Below are 20,202 nucleotides of genomic sequence, written 5' to 3'. Positions count from 1 at the left end.
TTGTTCCACTTTATAGGTTTTGCTAACGTAAGTGACTAAAACAGACGTGTATTCGTTGTGCATAGCCGTTTAGCTTTATCGTCTCAAAATTTCTGGTGTCACGTTACCTCGACTCTCTATAAGGCGGACACCTCTATAAGACGGACAGTTGGGGCCGGTCCCGACGGTGTCCGTCTTAGAGAGAGTTGACTGTATTGGCTTTCGAACAACGTGACCCTGAAGACTATATTGCTTTTTATCTGAGGTTTTTTGTATGAGGAACTGCTCTCGAGAGCTCTGTCAGACCAGTAATAACAAGTACCGAAAACTTCCTGAGTGCTTTTAGGCGGAAGATTTTGTAAGAAAAGAAAAACTAGCCAAGGCGAAGTATTGACTATCTATTAACGTCCGAGAAGATGTTGATTGTCGAAAACTCAAAAACATGACAAGAAGAATAGCTTCTTAATAGGTATATGGAAGAGAGCTGTCCCTGGTAGGAGTGTTACCCTCTCCCTGAGACATCTTTTGCCGAGCGTTTATATGAAAAAGTTGTCCCTGTTGACCGAGCCAAAACTTGGCCCTCTCGATTCAAAAGACTGGCGAGAGTTGTTTTGAAACATCTATTATGGCTGCTTTTTCTAAAATCGGGAACGCTGAATCGTCGACCAAGACCATTTTTTGGACGAATTTACCACCGACTTCGATTTCAATTTATTTGCAATTTTGTTTTGCTGATTTTAGCGTTTGCGCATGCTCCGTATGTGTCAACTTGTCCCTGGTAGGCGAGGCAAAAATAACCAAACTGTTTATATGGAAAAAAGTTGGCTCGCTCCCCAGGGTCACCCTACCTTCAAAGCGAGTGACCCTCCACCCAGGGTCACACTGCCCCCCGAGCCAACTTTGCAATTTCTCATATAAACAGTTCGAAGCTATTTATAAAGAAACGTATGAAAAGCCCTCTCGCCCGGGGTAGCTCGGTATGGAGGGTAACCCTGCTACCAGGGAAAACTCTCCTCCATATAAACAGGCCCTAACTCGCACCTTTCTGCTATGAAAACATCGCACATTCAATGGCTTGTTGGGGTGAAAATGCTAAAAAAATGTTCTGCGGAGCTTGTTCATTTATGCAGGAATTGTACATTGTGTAAGAAATGTTCTTTTCTTTATTATTTTTGCAGGCAAGTTTGACAACAAATGCATCAAAAACTTAAACAACTGTAAGCAAGGATTTTCTATGTCGTTTTGGCTTCAGTTTATCGACGGTATGAATGTGATGGCCATTACAAACGCCAACAACACAATACTCTCAGTGCAAGTCAAAGACAACAGAAATTTACTTATACAGCTTACGGCTGGATCCAATCGCTGGGAAATAAAACGAAGTTGTTTTCCCGTCGATTGGTTTTACCTGACGATCACGTGGGACCACAGAAGTAAGTGAAGAATATTACAATTGTTAAACGGGACTAACTATTAAGCACTCTGTTGATGTCGTGAGACAATAGCGAGACACCCCATGACATATTTATACCACGGAACACTCAGTTCATGTAGTGAATACTAAACAGCACTGCTGTTAGTCTAACTAGCCCTCCGGTTAGCCTAAATAGCGTTCGGTTAGCCTAACTAGCACTCCGATTAGCCTCCTTTAGCTTGGGTTGCTTGCGGTTAGCTTTTATTATAGGGTTAGAATTTCTATCTAAAAAAAATCAGGATTCTGGCAGCTGGTCGTCGGTGGCCTAGTGGATGTCGTTCTCGCTTAGCATACCGGCGACCCGGGTTCGAATCCTCTTGGTATCAACTTTTTTTAACTTAAAAAAATAAGATTTAAGTGTAATTTATACTTCATGTATGAAAATATTAGAAGTCTCACGACATCAACTGAGCGCTAAATAGTCACTCCCATTGTTAAACAAAACTTGCATACACTTGCAACTCTGTTTCCGTTTGGCTAGGACTTTTGCAAGGAGTCTGTTTGGCCATGCCATGCACCTAACGCAAACCTGTACGCAAGTTCAACTTGCGACTCCTTGCGCTTGGTATCCGTATGATTGCAGGCCTCGCTGAAGTCACTTGATTTTCTTCATTTCATTCACCGTATTTGCGCCAATCTCGCTGATTCATTCGGAATAACAGTATCAGTTGTCGAATCGATCGAGAAATTCCAGCTCTATTTGTTCATAGCTGAGAAATGGCCGATATTGAAATGAAAACTGGAATTGAGCTTCTTTATTTAGATACTGTTTTAAAATCATATCATTTTTGGACTATAATTAATAAAAAGTAGAAATCTGTAATTTTCCACTAGTGTAGCAACTATCGTAAGCTTGTAATTCTACTGGTCCTCTGGTGTAGCAGTTGCAGTTTTTTGGGCAAGAGGCATTGTTCCAGTTGTTCATTCTATTGTTCTCTCGAAGAAAAGCGAGCCATTTTTGTGAGACCCTGGAAGAACTGCTACCCAACCCGTGTTTTCTGATCAAAACACTGCAGATTTGTGCATGAAAATTTTCCTCGCTGTATATAAAATAAAAGGAAGCATTTTTTTGTTTGCTGTCTTTTTCTCTGACTTGACTTACTTTTTCTCTAGGTATGTTATATTATGAAAATGGTCGACTCGTATCCGAGTCTTCACCACCGGGTCACGTGAGTATCTCATCGCCTGCGGACTCCAGTGATTTATCTGTTGGTGGACTCAACGGACAGGGAGGGTTCTCTACTATGAGAATGAGCGACCTAGCCTTGTGGACGCGAGTGCTCTCAAGAAAGGAAGTAAATGACATGTACTTGAAAAGTAAGTTGCAAAGAAATTAACTTGTTCACACAGAACATTAAAATTAGATTACATGAAGAAATCTGTTTTTTCATTATTGTTTGGGTTGGGTAGGAAACCATGAAGAACAGTAAAGAAAAGATCGATATTCTGATGTAACAAATAACTTTAATTTTACAGAGGCGGCGGCGCGTTTTTGAACGTGAGGGGGCTAAGACTGTCCCAAAAAAAACTCGGCTGGTTTTCATATTTGAAGCAACATTTACTGTTCTAGCAACTTTTTGTTTTATAAGAGATTTCTAGACCGAAGATTCCCCGATTGTTGTTCGAAGGCCATACGAGCGTTTCCGATCATTTTTCGAATTCGAACTTTTCCGATGATAAAGATGAAGACTTCCAAGGAAGTTTCGAAGATGTTTGAACTCACTCACGAGACGGAATACCTTGACAAACCAATTTTACGCTGCGCTTGCGATATTTGTGACACCACAACGTGGGTTGAGGGGGGGGGGGGGCTGAGCCCCCTAAATTTTCCTTTTTTTGGGAGGGGGGTTACAACCCCCCTGCTCCGCCGCCTATGCTTTATACTTGACTCTTTATTTGTTTGGGGAGAAATACATGAAATAGGCACCTCGATGCTCTTAGATATTAGCTCGGAAAGATGTTCCATGATTTTGTTTCATTCACTTTCAGTTAGTGTTTATTTTTTTAAAATTTTTGAGGGTTTTGAGATTTATTTTAATTTCAGGTCTATGATTAATTAGTGTGCCATCAGATCTTTCTATCAGGCTAGAACTGATTCGATATTGCTTCCACTTTTCTAGAAATTTCCTCACCCCTCACAAAGCACTGCCTCTCAAATCCCTGTCCATCCAACCATTGGTGTAAAGATGAAAGCAACAATTCTCGCAACTTCACCTGCATTGAGCCTGCCGGTTTTTACTGCAGTTTTGACAGCAGCTATTGCCAATGGCAAAATGCGTCAAGCAATAATCAACATTGGATGAGATTCAGTGAATATGGCTCCCTGCGCCATGATCATACGAGTAACTCTTATGGAGGTAACTCTTCTGTGATTTTTGTTCAGCTACTTCTAAAAAGGCCACTTAAATGATACTATATCGCAGTGGTATATTGCAATTCCTGCGTTTTGATTGGTTGACAGAGAATGGTATATGAGCTCATATACCATGGTATATGAGCACAAAAATGATAGCCGATACGCGTCAACGAAAACAGCTGGGGAGCTGAAACACTGCAATTCTTAGGGCGTTTTTAATAAAACAATTATTCCTCTCACGCTTGTTGGATATGAGATCGTTATAGCCAACGAGGCGCGTAGCGCCGAGTTGGCTATCTACCATCTCATTTCCAACGCGCGCTCGTGGAATAATTGTTAATTATCACATCTGTGTCAGAGTGGTATACGACAAGAGTGTTACAAAAGTGTTACAAGAGTGTCAAGAGTGTTACATTTTGCGGTAACGAAGTTGCGTCCTTTGGCATCAAAAGTAATTACATTTTGCGTTTTCATTTTGTGTTAGTTCAGTGTTACATTTTGTGGTCTAACAGACGCACTGAAACATCAGCATAACCCTTGCGGGAACAGTGTTATCAAACAAAGTGTCAAAATACACAACTACTTTCCTAGCAGATGAAGTTCTACCGACGTTCAAATAAATTTGCCTCAGATTGGCTGTTAGATTCTACGTATTTAAAAGTTCCAACAACATTTTGCGCTGTTGATCACACCGAAAAAAAAGGAAATTCCGTGTTATATATTTTATGCCGTGGTTCAATTTTATCCTTGGTACAAATTTCTATTTTCCTTTGTTCTGGTGTATGTCATAATATGATAATGCATATAAAACAAAGTAACCTACCAGGGGTAAAAATGTACCAAGGGTAAAGTTGAGCCCAAAATATATGCTTTTGTAAAAATGACTATATTGGCCAACTCTTTACCTAATCAACGCATACATGTACAGGATTTCCGTATAAATTCAAATTGACCATGCTGAGAGAAAAAAAATTGACATATCCTTTGCTCTGATTTCTTCCTCATCAGGCTCCGGGAAATTTCTCGGCTTGGCTTCACAGAGTGTTGCACCAGGAAGAAAAATTAGCAGTGACATCATAAGTCAAACATTTCCAAGCCCGAGCGTCCCTGGACAAAAAGTGTCACTATCCATGTGGTATTACACGGAGGGGTGGACGAAAAAGAACTTGTATCTTATTATTCAAAGCTCAGCTACAAATCAAACGGTGTTTACAAATTTGAATAGGCAAAGTCGGCGATGGGAATATCTCAAGATTGAATTTTTAGTCAACACGACATTCCAGGTGAGGTATACATTTTACGAAGTTGTTCCGTTTGAAGAATACGCCTGAAGGAAAATCTCAAATAAAAGTGACAAGTGTTATTGACGAGCCTTTTAGTGTTAAAAATTGATGGCTTATAGCACCGCTTAGGTTATTGGCCTTACATCCAATTGCGTTGTCTCGTTAAGGTACTATGTCGAAAAAAAGTGACGGATGTCAAAAGTCACTTTAGAATTTATTAACTGTGAAAATGATTCGAGTTACGCCCTCAAAACAAGATTCTGCAATCTTTAGGTAGCTCTTCCCAAAACTTGCGAAGATTACCTCGGTCACTTTTTATATGGAGTCCCTTTGGAGGAAAGCCCAGCAAGTTGAACCTTGCGACTCTCTGTTCAAGGAATGAATTGTTCAGCAATCAAGTTTAATCATATATATCAGACCAGAGTATGCATGGAATGTACTTTTTGATAACGAATTTGTATTTTAATAGCAGGAACCTTAAATGTCTGCTGACGGGAAGTCGATTTTAGTGTAAACCCCCGTAGTACTAAAGCGATCTCAGGAAGGGTGTCCTGGTCCATAAAGTCTCTGATGAAATGTTACTTGTGCACAAAAAATTACAACTGAGTTGGCGTCAATTGATCAGGGACACTACGTCTCTGCAGTTCTTTAGTAGTATGGTATTTTTCGGTTCGATCTTCAAATGTCCTTTCCACTGGAGGTCTGTGGAACAAAGTGCAAGAACAAAAGAAACTATTTACTCACTGATCGAATTGATTCTTTTTTTTTCTTGGTTCAAGGTCATTCTTCGTGGTGAGTTCAATGACAGTGGAGGAATATTTTTGGATGATATCTCTGTCGAAACTTTCAGTAAGTTATCTAAATCTAGTGCACGCACAATAGTTCTTCTCTTTTTTAACCTTACATTTCAAGAGAAGATGGAGATAAGATGAAAGGCCGTTCAAATACATTCATCATTGTGGGTTTCTGCTTTAAAATACAGGTTCAAATCCTCCCTTATTGCGTTAGCGCGCATTTACGTAAAAAGTGAGGAAGGCGTGAAGACGTTGTACTCTCCAAAATTCAATTTAAAATTAAATTAGTAAAAATGATTTGATGATATACAATTAGCTGTATAATAGACAAACATGGGCTTTCTTTTGGCACCCCTGTCCACCCCATCCTTCGAGGAAGCCGGTTTGAAGTTTCTCGATCTACCTGGCGATCTACCAAGCCTGATTCGGGCCTTTTCCAGGCCAGAGCAATTTCCCTTACTTTATCTACAAGCCACGAATAACAATACCCAGGGCAAAATATTAGCGGAGCTCCAGCGCGCGATGCGCGCCAGCGGAGCACCATGAGTAAGGAAATTTGGAAAACCCATGAAGCCGAAAAAATTTCGTTTTCGAGTGAGCGCACGCCCGCCCGCGCGAGCTTACAGACTCTCGGGGAGGAGAAGGGGAGTCACAAAGCAACCCGAGCGGGGGAAGAAGAATGCCATCTCGGCTTGAATCTTTGATTAATGGACAACCATGATATGGTCAATTGACAGCTGTCAAAACAAGGCATCCGCTGACCAGTATCCCATGACCATATCACGGGTTTCGGTTGAGAGATCATCGAGGTCACGTACTTTTATGAAGTGGACCGCTGACCAGGTTATATTTTCCATTCGATTGCGGGCTCAAGTTTTGTTTTTTCTGTTTTCAACCGTTTGGCAGCGGAATTTCTGCGTTTGCATTGGAGTTGACTATTTATTTTGGCTATTGACGGTATTTTCAATGATGGTAGTTTCAAAAACTTTTAAGAACAGGCAAAAGATGTACTTGTGGAGCTCCGTTTTAGGCTTGACGAAATCTATATATTACACTATTGAGTAAATAAAATTAAATGATTTCCATAAAGAAGGTGTGGCATCACATGCGCTACACTGGACGCCCTATAAGAAAAAAATCACAATGTGTCTAACATTATTGATATGTGCTTTATTTACTACAGGCTTGCCAGTAATCTTTGGAGATCAAACCAATTATTTAGCCAATTTACACGAGTCAATTAGAATGGAATGTGCGGTCTACAACTCATTGAACATAACCTGGTATCACGGGAATAACAGAGTCAAACAAGGCCAGAAATACTACATTAATAGTATTTATATGCTTCGTAAAATGCTTAGCCTGTTGCACATCGCGGACACCGACTGCCAAGTGGCGGGAAATTATACGTGCGTGGCGGCAAACGATTATGGCAGTGACCAGCGACAATTCACACTTACCATATTAGGTGAGTAATGATTGCAGTGAGTGTAACCGTAAGTAATAATAATACAAACGGGTGAGTTTTCAGAACGTTTGAAACGCAATAACTTAATGGGATATGACAAAGTTTCACGAATAAAGATAGGGACTTATTATATAAACATCAGTGAAATACCAGGAAATCTTTCGCGCGAAAAAATCATATCTTCACACGTGAAAATAACATGTTTTATTTTTTTCCAAGAGGGCACGGTAACGAATCCTGCAATCTGATTGGTTATTAGCGCGGGCAAGATTCTCCTATCTCTGCCCACGGGCCACGGTAACGCTTTCGTGAGTTTCATTTCGCGGCGAGACGAACGAACCCATGACAGTTTTGCTCTCCAAAATGATTTAAATCGATGTAGTTGCTCACCAACCGTTGTAAATTTGAAAGGGAAAATTAGCAGTGGAATTAAAGACCTTGAAGTTCTCCTAAAGGCGAGTATTTATTCTCTTTAGTGACAAAATGAAGTTATAGTTTTATGGCCGTGGTTTGCCGATCGTTGTTTGTGCATTCGCACTGATTTTCACGCCATTGCGGTTATTTTGCAAGTCGCCGGTTTACAGACTCGATTTATCCTTTCAAACACCTTGCTTCTCTGCTACTTTTCTCCAAAACCGAATACTGCTTATCGCCATTCAAGAAAATGAGATGCTTTATTAAAAAACAGTCAAATTAATTCTCGCAATATTGTGCCGTCACTGTGCAGGCGACCAAACTACACATTTCAGCTTCATTCAGTTTCACATTCGCAAACTTTTTGTCAAAACAGAATACTGTAGGAATCAACACAGAGGTTTTTGACTCGTTAAATACAAATGTAAATAGCTAAGTGCTTTCCAGTCCGAAAAGTAAGTTTAATTAACTAAAGAACTCACAAGCCGAAATGGAGTTAAAAGTGTTTCGCAACTCGCTGATTGCTCTGTTCTACATTGTGCTTTTCTATTATTTCAGATGCTTTTTTTCTTTCTTTTTTTCAGATGAAATTTTCCTTGAGTACTGTTCATTTTAGTGAATTTATTTTGTTTGGCAGTAAGCTCTTATAGCAAACAGATCATTATTTACTCTTGCCGTAGCTTATGGCGATCGACTCAACATTGGATGCGCGCGTATATAAATACAAACACATTTGGCAAGAAAGTCTTTGTAGGTTTTTTAGGTGTTTTTTAATCAAACACATTAAAGTAGGAAAAAAATAAATAAGTTATTTACCGGCTTAGGGTCGGTCCGTATAGTGAAAAACTGTGACCTCGGTCACAGTTTTTCACTATACGGACCTCCCAGCCGGCAAATAACATATATTTATTATATAAACATCAGTGAAATACCAGGAAATCTTTCGCACGAAAAAATCATATCTTCACATGTGAAAATAACATGTTATTTTCACATGTGAAGATATCGATTTCGGAACATTTTCTGGCAAGTTTGCCCTGTTTCAATGCTTAATGAGCCAAAGAAAATCGATATTAAGTCGAAACATCCTCGGATCTTCCTCGGCAATCTTCGGCAATCTTCGGATATCTTCGTAAAATTTGGGAAAAGTTCGGAAAATGTTCGGAAACATTCGTACGACCTTCGGACAACATTTTGAAAATCTTCGGAAATCTTCGGAAAATGGTCGGAAATCTTCGGAAAATCGTCAAAAACATCGTAATTAATAGGTTTATATAATAAACAGAATATTACATGGTTGCTTGGAGATATGAAGTTTATCTTCTCGTGTTCAAATCGATATCCCACTCGTTCGCTGCGCTCACTCGTGAGATATCGATTTAAACACTCGAAGATAAATTTCATATCTCAGCGCAACCATGTAATGTCCTCTATATATGTAATCTGCAATCAGGCGTTCTTTTTTTCGCCGCGAATAAAAAGAACGCCTGATCGGAGGTTAGGACATATGCCAACCCCGTCCCCTTCACGTACCAGTGGCATTGCCTCAGGTCCCTCAGGGGAATGAAGAAGAAGACAAGAAGACAAGGTTGTTTTTTGGACTTGCAAAAACTGTTTAGTATCTCAAACAACTCCTGCCTTTCGGAGGTTGACTTTTCTTCGGACGGTTTCTGTGATTCAAACAGGGTTAAGTGAAGGCATTAAACGGTTAGAATTTTTAGTAGTCATCTGTTTTACAAAACTTCACCAGATGTATGAGTCCCAAGTGAAATGACGCATAAATACCTTGAAATAATAGGTAAGCGCTAACTTTGTACATTTAGACAACTTTTGAGAGGGTCCTGAAGGGGTAAAATGGGAGCTGGGATTTGCCTCTTTTTGGGCTGGGAAAATGGGATTCGTGCACTGGGACTTGGATTTTACCACTGGGAATGGGACAAACACTTTGGAAAATGGGAATGGGATTTCTCTTCTTTGTGAGACTTGCTATGTTCTGACTCTATCATTTCACACAAATACTCATATTATCCCAAGTCAGTATTTTTCCAGGCTTTACGCTACGGTCATATTATGTCCGTGATCAGTGGTTTGTTTAAATAGAGAATAATAAATAGTCCGGCGGCTTAGCTCGAAATTTTAGTTGAATTGTGCACTTTTTGATACAAGCATGAAACTTGGCACAATGAAAGTGGTCACCAACAGAAATATTTTCAGATATAGTGCCAAGCCCGAAAACCACCGGTTTCCATGGAAACCTTAATTTATTAACCCTATTCAGACCGGGCTTTTTTGGATCTTTTCAGACCTCCGCAACTTCCAGAATATTTAAGCAATCACAATCAAACTTAGGGAATGTATAGTATGTCCAAACACCTATCTTTTGGTATGCGTCATGTGGGAAGATGACGTCACATGACGTGAAAATTACATCATAATGTCAAAACAGCGGCCATCTTGAATCCGCCATCTTGGATTTCGATTTTTTTCCAAAACTTCATAAAACCGCCCAAAATTACTGCAAAGTACTCAAAATAAATAAAACTGTGATAAAAAACCGTAAAAGGATGAAAATTATTTGCATAAAAATTATTTTTCATTTATAGAAACACGAAAATTACAAAATTGGGAAAACATGCCTGTCAAAATGCCGTTGCCATGGTGACTTCAAGTTCATGACACAACAACTTACCCTACCAAATTATTTCCAGATAAATTTTAGATAAGCTCGCAAAGTTTGGTAGCGTTTGGTTGAATCTTGAAAAAGTTATAAGAGTTCAAAGTCAGCGCGGGCACTTTCCGCCCCTCCCGGTCTGGGTAGGGTTAAAATCAATGAAATTTCGTGAAATATTTGTTTGTCCTGGTTTATAGACAAATACTATTATGCCAGGTAGTGATACCAAGTCGCACGTACAAAATTTAGAATGAAATGCTGTAATTTAGACTGTTCACAGCCCTATATTTTCCTATTTTTCTTCTGTTAGCGAACGGTTCACCGATCGCGAGAGACCTGGACGCTAGCGCAAAACGAAAGACGCGAGGGAGCAGAGGGCGGGGAACGAAAAATCTTTTCCCATGCAATATTTTCCTATTAAATTATTGGTATCAAACAGATGGTAAAAAATAACAATTGTAAGCCTAATTAAAAGCATTCATATCTGTATTTATGAATAAAAGTCAACAATAAAAGGTTTATAAAAGTACAAGAAGAAATACTTTGTGGGGAAGGGGCAGGGGGGCCTCTGGGCTGAAAATTTCATTGCTGTTTACTATCTGAAAATAGGAAATTGGCGTTGACACTATATCAAGAATTTATTACAGTCAACTCCCGATAACTCGAACCCTCGCTAACTCGAACCTCGCGCTAACTCGAACCAAAATCGATTTCCCCTGGATTTCCGTCATACATTCACTGTAATTTTACCCTCGGTAACTCGAACCCTCGATAACTCGAATCTCCCGCTAACTCGAACCAACTTTTGTTTCCCTTCAGGTCATTTTCCATATAATTTTACCCTCGATAACTCGAACCATGCCTGTCAATACCTGACAAGTCAAAACAAACAGTGTACTGTAGTCCAAAACATTGAATTAATTTTGAAATAAAAACGTTCACACGTCAGAGCCGTCCCCGAAACGCCCCTCAAAACACGAAATGTGCCACGCCATTGACGTGCTACTGATGTTCAGTTTGTTTGTATAGGTTAATACCGATTCTTTTGAATCCAACCTCAGAAAACTTTAAAGGATTATCATCAGGACGAATTAACTGACCATTTCTTGAAAAGTAAATCGCATAAACTTTGCAGCAGTAGCCTATAGTGTTGTTCTCTTTGAAACCTGCAACGTTCACAGCTGATTCGCTTTGTTTTACGTTACGTTACGTTCTGGTTTTTCTGGTTTATGCAGTGATTTAGGAATATATTGTTCCTTTTTTTCTTTTGGCTTCTCTTTACTCTAATTAAATTTGTTTTAAATGTACACTGGTCTTCACTGTGTGAATAGAAAATCAGTAAATAACGTTTTTTCCTTATTTCCGGTCATTTGTTTTCAACTCTCAATAACTCGAACTCCCGATAACTCGAACCATTTTCAATTTCCCTTGAAGGTTCGAGTTATCGGGAGTTGACTGTAGTATGCGAATGCTTGTAATCCTGCAAAGTTTGGTGCTTGTATCAAAAATCGCACAATTCAGGAGCTAAGCCGCCGGACTAAAATGGTTGTGCGGAGATATAAAATTTGTCTTCGAGTGTTCAACTCTATGGCTCACGAGTGAGCCATAGAATGAGTGAGATATCGATTTGAACATGAGAAGATAAATTTCATATCTCCAAGCAACCATGTATTATTTTGTTTATTCTATAAACCTACTAATAACGATGTTTTTGACGACTCTCCGAAGATTTCCGACCATTTCCCGAAGATTTTCGAAAATTTTCAAACTGCTGTCCGAAGGTCATACGAATGTTTCCGAACATTTTCCGAACTTTTCTGAAAATTTCTAAAGATTGCCGAAGATAACCGAAGATTTCCGAGGAAGGTCCAAAGATGTTTCGAATTTATTTCGATAAACTTTGGCTCATTCACCTTTGAAACATGGCAAACTTGTCAGCACGTGATTGGTGATATCGTAATTCAAGTGATGTTCTGACTGATCTTTATGAAGTTGACGAAAGTGAATACCATAACACAGAAGAATTTTGTCTTGATTTTGATTTCGAATCTACAGAGATGATTAGTGATGCAGGGAATCTGTAAATACTCGATGAGGAAACTTCACAAGATACTGGTGCTATAAATGATCCGCTTGAAATAAATTACGCAGATTTCAACATGCTTCCGCTATATGTGTTGAGCAAGCGGATTAAGTTGCTTTGACATTAGACAAACCTGTCAAACAACGGAAAATACCAAAAAATGGGATTTTCTGTAAGTACCTTCAAGGACTCCTGCAAGTGTATGTATTCCCATCAGAATATTCGTGGGATCCTGAAGTCATAGATTTTTCAAAACTCTGAAAAAGCTTGGTGGTCAGAATACAGTCAATATAATAAGAGGTCCAACGTGGCATGGAATGGAAAGAGGGGGTGTCTCAGAAACGATAAATCCAAATTTATAGTCATTATATGCACAGGTTTTTAACCTGTACTTATGGAAATGGGATTTCTTGTTTATGAACTGGGATTTGGATCAAAATTAGCCTGGGAACTGGGATTTGAAGCCTGGGAACTGGGATTTGGACCAAAATTGGGCTGGGAACTGGGATTTAGGACCCCCCTTCAGGACCCTCTTTTGAGCAATCTTATTACCAAAATGTTACGAACGGCGATGTGGTATCTCAAAATGTGTTTATCAACTGCTAAAAATACTCCTAACCTCTTTCTTCTATTCTTACATTGAAATATGAGCACGAACATATCCAAATTTGTCCTGTAAAAAATTATATCTGATGCTCAAAAAAGCTGTTCCACGCATGAAGCTCTTTTGCGAGTCACTAGGTAGGATCCAGGCATAAAATGTTTTCTTTTACGCTGAGTAGCATTTTTATTTTCCTTGCATTGACAGACGCGCCCCAGGCTCCATCAAATGTCGTAATAAATTCAAAAACAAAACAGGTCACATGGAAAGAAGTTGCTGGGTACGAGTGTCTTCCTCAGTCACATTTCATGGTGGAGTACAAGAAGAGCAAGTCGGTGAATTGGACGACTGCTGGATATTTTGACTACGAAACTTTTGATCTCGTAAATGCTTCTAAAGGAGAGCAGTATGACGTAAGGATCTTCGCACAAAACGTTATTGGGAGAAGCCCTGCATCTAGGACCATCACTTTCTGGACAAATAGTAAGTTGAGAGAGATATTTATTAGAAAGGAACATTAGCTATTTGAACCAATTCCGATTTCTCTCAGTAGGTATGTAGCATCAGTGACCTACTAGCTGCCACAAGCCTCCTGTAACTCTTCAGTGATAGAGGAAGCGTCCTTCTGCTTGTGTGGAAGGATGTGGGTTGGGCTCTTGTCAGGAAAACTCTGACATTTTTTGTAGCTTGCTTCACTGATTGATTTCTACATTAAATAAGAAAATAAAATTTTAAAGATTATCTTTAAGTTATCATTGGCTGTCTTTTAAGCTCAGGCTGGTATAACATCGTCTGTTTCAACAAATTGCAAGTTTTTTAACCATTTTAGGCATTTCTTATTGTCCAGCCAAAAAGCACTAGCTATTTAAAAGTTGAAACGAACTATTACTAGGTAGAACGTTTGTAGGAATGCTGGGGAATTAGCGGTTCAAGAGCTACCCAGCATGCCCCACTGGTTCACGTCTTCTGACTCTCTTATTAATAGGGCCCCAACTGTCTCAACTGCGACTAACTAATAACTTCAACCTCGAAAGTTCATCACTCAATTCTAAATTGATATTACTGTTCGCTTAACAACACTAAACTGTATTACTACGATGTGGATAAGTCGCAGTCCACGTCTCTTCTGTTGTTTTTGTTTACTATTCGACACTATATTTTTCTATTGTTTTCACCAGTTGAACCAAGTGAACTTCAACTTCTTGTCAACAAAGTGGCGGCCCACGCGGTACAAAAAATATATCTAGAGAGAGGGGCAAAAGTGAGTCTGAGATGCGAAGTTAAAGCGGAACCGAAAGCATCAGTTACGTGGATGGTGCCCGGAACAATAATCAATATCACAGTTTCCGGAACGTCCTTGGTCAGCGGCAGAAAATGGCAACGAACACTTGTTATAAGAAGCATGAGCTGTCGCAATTCTGGTATCTTTCACTGTCTACCCAAAAACGGGATGGGAATGACACAAAAATCAGTATCCGTAGCAATCGGAGTCAAAGGTTTGTTGGTAGAGCAGTTTTCAATTGAGTATCGTAAAACCAAAACCAAAGTAATTACACTGGCCAATCACAAAAGACACAGACAATCCAGTGAACCAATCAAAACTCGAAGCAAATACATGTAGCCGGCACGAAGCGCGGGAAAACGTGCGCAAGCGAGTCATGATTGGTTTTGGTTTTACTTCTGATTGGCTGAGAAAGTGGCGCGAGATTTTTGAGCCAATCACTAAGAGTAGTAATGCAAAACCAAAGCAAACACAATTAACTTTCGACACTCAAGTGAAAACCGCTCTAACAAGATTTGTAATTTTAAACTTTCGAAATAATTCATGCTGTCTTAAACTAGGAGGTAAATGTTTTTATTGTGCTCTTGGCATGTTAACAAAATAAATTCGACTTTGCCGTGCCTCTATTTAGCTTATTATATAAAAATGAGGTACGAATAAAAATGTGTTCGCTGATGTTCTCACCGAATCAGGACGTTTTCTGCAATTGATTTGATGTTGATTATATTGTTATTCATTTCTATCCTCTCTGTTGTTCCAATGGTTTTCTGAAGTTTAATTTGCTGATATGTTCAACAGAAAAAGGCAATTGTTGTTTAGCTCTTTTGTTGTCTATAGGGGTTGACAGTACAGTGATTCATACACTTTTATAACAGCTCTCAAATCTCTCATGCGCCTCAGTTTCGTTGCCGCCATTTCAGATCATGTGACTCCACCCTGGAGAAATGATTCTTACAAGCTTGTTTTTTAGCGTGCCATGACGTCATACCGTGGTATACTTTAGCAAAATATGAAGCATTTCTGTTGTTTATCGGTTCAAAAAATCAATCGGGATGCTGATAAAACACGAGAGGAGAGATTGTAAAACTGAGCCGATCGAAGGCGAGTAATTAACAAAGGTTTCTCCTAATATTCCACGTGATTTTTCGGACTGATAAACCATGGAAATGCATGATATTTTTTACTTTTTTGTTTTTCGTTTATGTTGGTTGCCAATTGAGTAGTCAATCAGAGCGTACACAGTCCGTTTTTATGAAAAAAAAAAAGAAGACAACGTCCAAATGGCTAACTACGTTTCGTGTTTTATTTACTTAACTAAAGGACGAACGATTTTAAAAGCGCATGCGGGTTTTCATGTTATAGTGCTCACTATGCGGGCTAAAAGCGTAACAAGATTAGGTGTCTTTAGAAAGATTCACCAAGTAAATTAGTCCAGTCGCTGAACTCTCTCTTCCGCGCGCCCTTTAAAGAGGTTGAACCCCGGCGCGCAAAGAGAGAGTCCAGGTTAACTTGCATACGCATGCTCAGAACGAACCAATCAGAAGCGAGGAGTGTGGCGTCACTTGCTTGGGACGCGCGCGCCTGGTTAAAAATGCTCGCTCAAATGACGAATTCAACTACGCGACCAAGCGCGCGAATAAATGCAAGAAAATAAACTGTGCTCAATTGAATTCAAAACAAATTAAAAAAAACAGCTACAAAACAAGGAATGGTTGACGGATTACGATTTGTGTTTTGGCCGTTAGCTTTTAGTAGACACTGACTGGAAAACTAGGCTTTTTAAAGTTTTTCCGGTGATCCAGCTTTAGTACACGGTCGCGTAGTTGAACTCGTCATCTGTGCGCGCGCGTTTTCAAAAGTACTGCCAAATATGGTTTTTCCCCCAATTTTGGGGGAAAAACTGGCGCATGCGCATGCAAGTTATCCTGGACTCTCTCTTCGCGCGCCTGGGTTCAGCCCCTATATAGGGCGCGCGGAAGAGAGAGTTCAGGGACTGGACTACAAGTAAATATAATCGAGGTGACAAATGTAGTGTTGTATGTGGCAGTCTCAATGACCAAGTGTCCGCTTACGGGCTGGGAGGTGTCTGCCCGCATGACGGTTTCCTTTTAATTAGCGAAGGTTCGACTGCACGTGTTTCTTATAACGCTTTCCCGCACGTTAAGTGTTCTTTGAATAGCCCATTTCGACTAACAGTTTGCTTCTTAAGTTACTTTTCTCCTTCACTTCTTCTTACAGAACCCGACCCGCCAAAAAAGTTCAGTGTTGTTTTCGTCAACATCACATCTGTGCTGATCTCCTGGTCAGCCTACACGTGTAACAATGCGAATCCAAGTGGGCTGGTGGTTCGATACAGACAAGAAGGTGGATTAATCTGGATTGAAAGACTCTTCAAAAACATGGCCAATGATTTGATTCTGATAGGACAGTTTCAGTACAAGACAGTTTACGAGTTTAAAGGTCGCCTTGTTTATGATGGTCGAGTAGGTGTCTTCAGCGACGTCATCAAAGCGCGCACTCCAGGTAACTTAGTTTTTATTAAAATCATCATCATCATCATCATCATCATGCTTTATTTGATAAGTAGGTGGTAATAGCAGCCACGGAAAAAGTTGATGTGGACCTATTCTTCAAAATAAACTTATCTAACTAAAAATGTAAAATATGATGAAAAATTAGGAAAGTTGAAGTTGAAATATTCTTCAGTTCATAAACGTCTCCATTTAATAATTAGACTACGAGCCCTAGTTTTCAATAAGCGAATCGCTCATAAAGGCCAAGGCGAGTAGGCTTTATTTAGTAGAAACTCTTAAGGATTGCAGTCCAACCCCTACAATTTTAGTAGTTTTCGTTCAAGAAGTTTTTAAGCAACATGACGTAATTGTACGTGCGATTGCGTCGTTAGCGCGCTCGCGCTAGTTTTTGATTGCATGAAATAATTTGAAAATTCTTCGAGTGCTTCAACGAAGATTTGCCAAAAGGGCAGTTACCGTATTTATTCGATTAAACGCCGCCCTCGAATAAACGCCGCATTTTAGAGCAGAAATATTAATAAACGCCGCCCTCGAATAAACGCTGCGTCACGATGCGGCGTTTATTCGTATTATAGACTCAAAAAGCAAATGCAGTGAAATATCAAGTTTGAGCAAGCCTAAAATAATTATTTTTCTTGATGGTAACAATGTTTTAAGGTATTGAAAATGGCTTTTGAGACAAGTACTACAACATGTTCCTGTTTTCAAAGTTCAAATGTTCAGTAACCATGCTGTTTGCAAGAAATAAATCGAATTTTAAATAAATGCCGCCCTCGTATAAACGCCGAATAAACGCCGCACCGGAATCGCGAAAAAATTAATAAACGCCGCGGCGTTTATTCGAATTAATACGGTATTCCCCCAATTGCGTTTGAGAAATGGGAATTCTTCTGTGGAAAGAAGCTGATTTTGTTGGCACATTTAAATACATTTATAGCCAGTTAAAGGAATCGTGAACTTTAGTAAGAAAGACAATAATATTATATTTATATCCTTCCTCATTCCTTTTTAGATTCGGTCAAGTAATTGTTTTTGTTTTAACCCAACAGAATTACAAGTATTTTTGTACAACGTGTCATTTGAGTTACTCAGCGAGATGTACAGCCCAGAGTTAGCTGACGGTCAGTCTGAAGAATTCCTCAAGTTAAGCAAGGAAGTCCGCAAGCTGGTTTGTAAATACCATTACTCCGTGGCGGATCCAAATGTATTCAAAATTGGGGAGTGGGGAGAAGGAGAGAATATAAAACCTTTACTTGCTTAACAAGGAGGCGCGGTGGCCTAATGGTTAGCGCGCCCGACTCCGAATCAAACGGCCCGGGTTCGAGGACTGGCCGGGGAGCTACGTTGAGTTCATGGCCAAGACACTTTACTCTCACAGTGCCTCTCTCCACCCAGGTGTATAAATGGGTGCCGGCGAATTTACTGCTGGGGGGTAACCCTGCGATGGACTAGCATCCCATCCAGGGAGGAGTAGAAGTACTCCTAGCCGCTTAATGCTACGGAAACCGGGATAAGCTCCGGCTGCATGGGCCTCATGGCTCGGAGACAGACTTTACCTTACCTTTACCTACTTGCTTAACAAGAGAGTGGGGGAAGTACGTATTTCACTAAAAGAAGGGGCCGTTTAGGCAGCAAGAAATTCACGATATCACGCAGATGTTTATTTTAAAAGCAACACCGTTTCTTGACAAGGTTTTGGATATTACAGTTGCATATTGATGGCTCTTTTGAAAGACGTTTATATAGAGAAAAACAATCCATTTTCTGTAATCCATTCCTTACCATTTTCAGTGGCGGATCTAGGAGAAGGACCTGGGCCCACCTTATTTTTTGGCCAAATAGAGGCCCCAAGGGCCGAGAAAAATTATTTTCGAGAGCGGGCCCCCTCCCTTATTCCAGGGGCCTGAATGATCGGGGGGGGGGGGCACTTAGCTGAGATTCTGGATCCGCTAATGATTTGTTGGAAAACACAGGGAATTAACAAATGGTCGATGTGGGAAAGAAGGTGGAATTATACCCAACCTGAATGGTAATCAAAATAACTTGACCTAGTTCGTTTCTGGCTCTGTCACTTCAATTTCAGATTCTACAAGCTGTTTCCCATCTTCCTGAACCAAAAGCTATGAACGTTATTTCTTTTGAGGGGTAAGTTTGTGGACCAAACTTTCTCTTATCGAATTCACCTCAGCCTGCGCCAGTGTAGTTTTTGGGAAATGCAAAAGGCGCGAAAATGGCGGGAAGGCCACGCGAGGGAAAGGCAGAGAAAGCCTTCTCTCCCTTTTTCCTTCGCGGGGCCGTCTCGCGCCTTTCGTGTTTCCCAAACGTGCGCTCAAAAACTACATAGGCGCCTGCTTTACTCGCATCCGCAAATTCGCAAAGGTGCGTAATCAACAACGTTTTTCTCCCTTTCGATTTCAACACAATGTTAAGCACGAAGATGATGAGAAGTATGAAAATCATCAACATAGGGATACTGTCTTGATGTAGCAGCAAATTCTCAGAACTAACTTAGTGAGTATCCATGGCAACAAGTGAGAAGAATTAAATCTGGGCACTATAAACGTTTTGTCTGTGTTAGAAGCGATTTGTTGGTTGATAATGCACGGCAGGAACAATAGAATCTTTTTTTCATATTTCATTCTAATGTGTAACTTCTATTCCGCTATTTTCGACACAAAAGAACGCGGGGAAAACAACGAAATAACCAGTGAAGAGAGCGATCGCGAAGCACGAAGGGGTCACCCCTTCGCGCCTCTCGTTTTGCGCTGGCGTCCAGTTCTCTCGCGAATCTTTTTTCTGCGTTCAACGATGAAGAAAAATACCATAAAATAGAGGACTGTGAACAGACTAAAACTGACTGTGAAATTTTCCTTTAGACCAGGAAACACAACTGCACACGTTCAGCTCAGCATTGCATATTCGAACACTCTACTCCTAGAATGGGTGTTACGAACATTTATCAGTGTAAACAACAAGCAGAATGGAACACTGCACATTGACGCTGATTCCTTAACAATAATTCAAGAGCCAGGTAAGGTCATTCTTTTCTAAGGCCCGGTACGTACAATTACTGTATGAGCCCAATCCTGAAACTTATGCGCGCAAGGGATATTCTAACTTTTTTTTGCAACATTGCGAACAGCAATTTTAACGTGATTTGTGATCTGCAACGTTGCGTACAATGAGCTACAATGGCGTGGTACACCTGTGACTAACTGTCAACCATTTTCCTCCTTTTGGTTATGCAATCTTTACAAACAAAA

At 40.0% G+C, this 20,202-nt stretch overlaps 1 protein-coding gene across 1 annotated transcript in view; it reads left to right on the top strand.

Moving 5' to 3' along the window:
* Nucleotides 1-20,202, top strand: part of LOC144646334 (uncharacterized) — a 49,202-nt gene that overhangs the window by 10,571 nt on the left and 18,429 nt on the right. Inside the window, exons 6-17 of the mRNA XM_078505887.1 lie at nt 1,158-1,412; nt 2,567-2,770; nt 3,574-3,810; nt 4,818-5,092; nt 5,872-5,941; nt 7,070-7,354; nt 13,331-13,606; nt 14,302-14,619; nt 16,644-16,928; nt 17,989-18,107; nt 19,023-19,084; nt 19,816-19,970. Coding sequence (XP_078362013.1) covers nt 1,158-1,412; nt 2,567-2,770; nt 3,574-3,810; nt 4,818-5,092; nt 5,872-5,941; nt 7,070-7,354; nt 13,331-13,606; nt 14,302-14,619; nt 16,644-16,928; nt 17,989-18,107; nt 19,023-19,084; nt 19,816-19,970 — 2,541 coding nt within the window. The remainder of the gene's footprint in view (nt 1-1,157; nt 1,413-2,566; nt 2,771-3,573; nt 3,811-4,817; nt 5,093-5,871; nt 5,942-7,069; nt 7,355-13,330; nt 13,607-14,301; nt 14,620-16,643; nt 16,929-17,988; nt 18,108-19,022; nt 19,085-19,815; nt 19,971-20,202) is intronic.

This window comes from Oculina patagonica, chromosome 3, assembly GCF_052425735.1.
Source record: "Oculina patagonica isolate OP01 chromosome 3, crgOcupat, whole genome shotgun sequence".
NCBI classification, from domain to species: domain Eukaryota; kingdom Metazoa; phylum Cnidaria; class Anthozoa; order Scleractinia; family Oculinidae; genus Oculina; species Oculina patagonica.
This window is presented reverse-complemented; position numbering and strand designations above follow the sequence as displayed.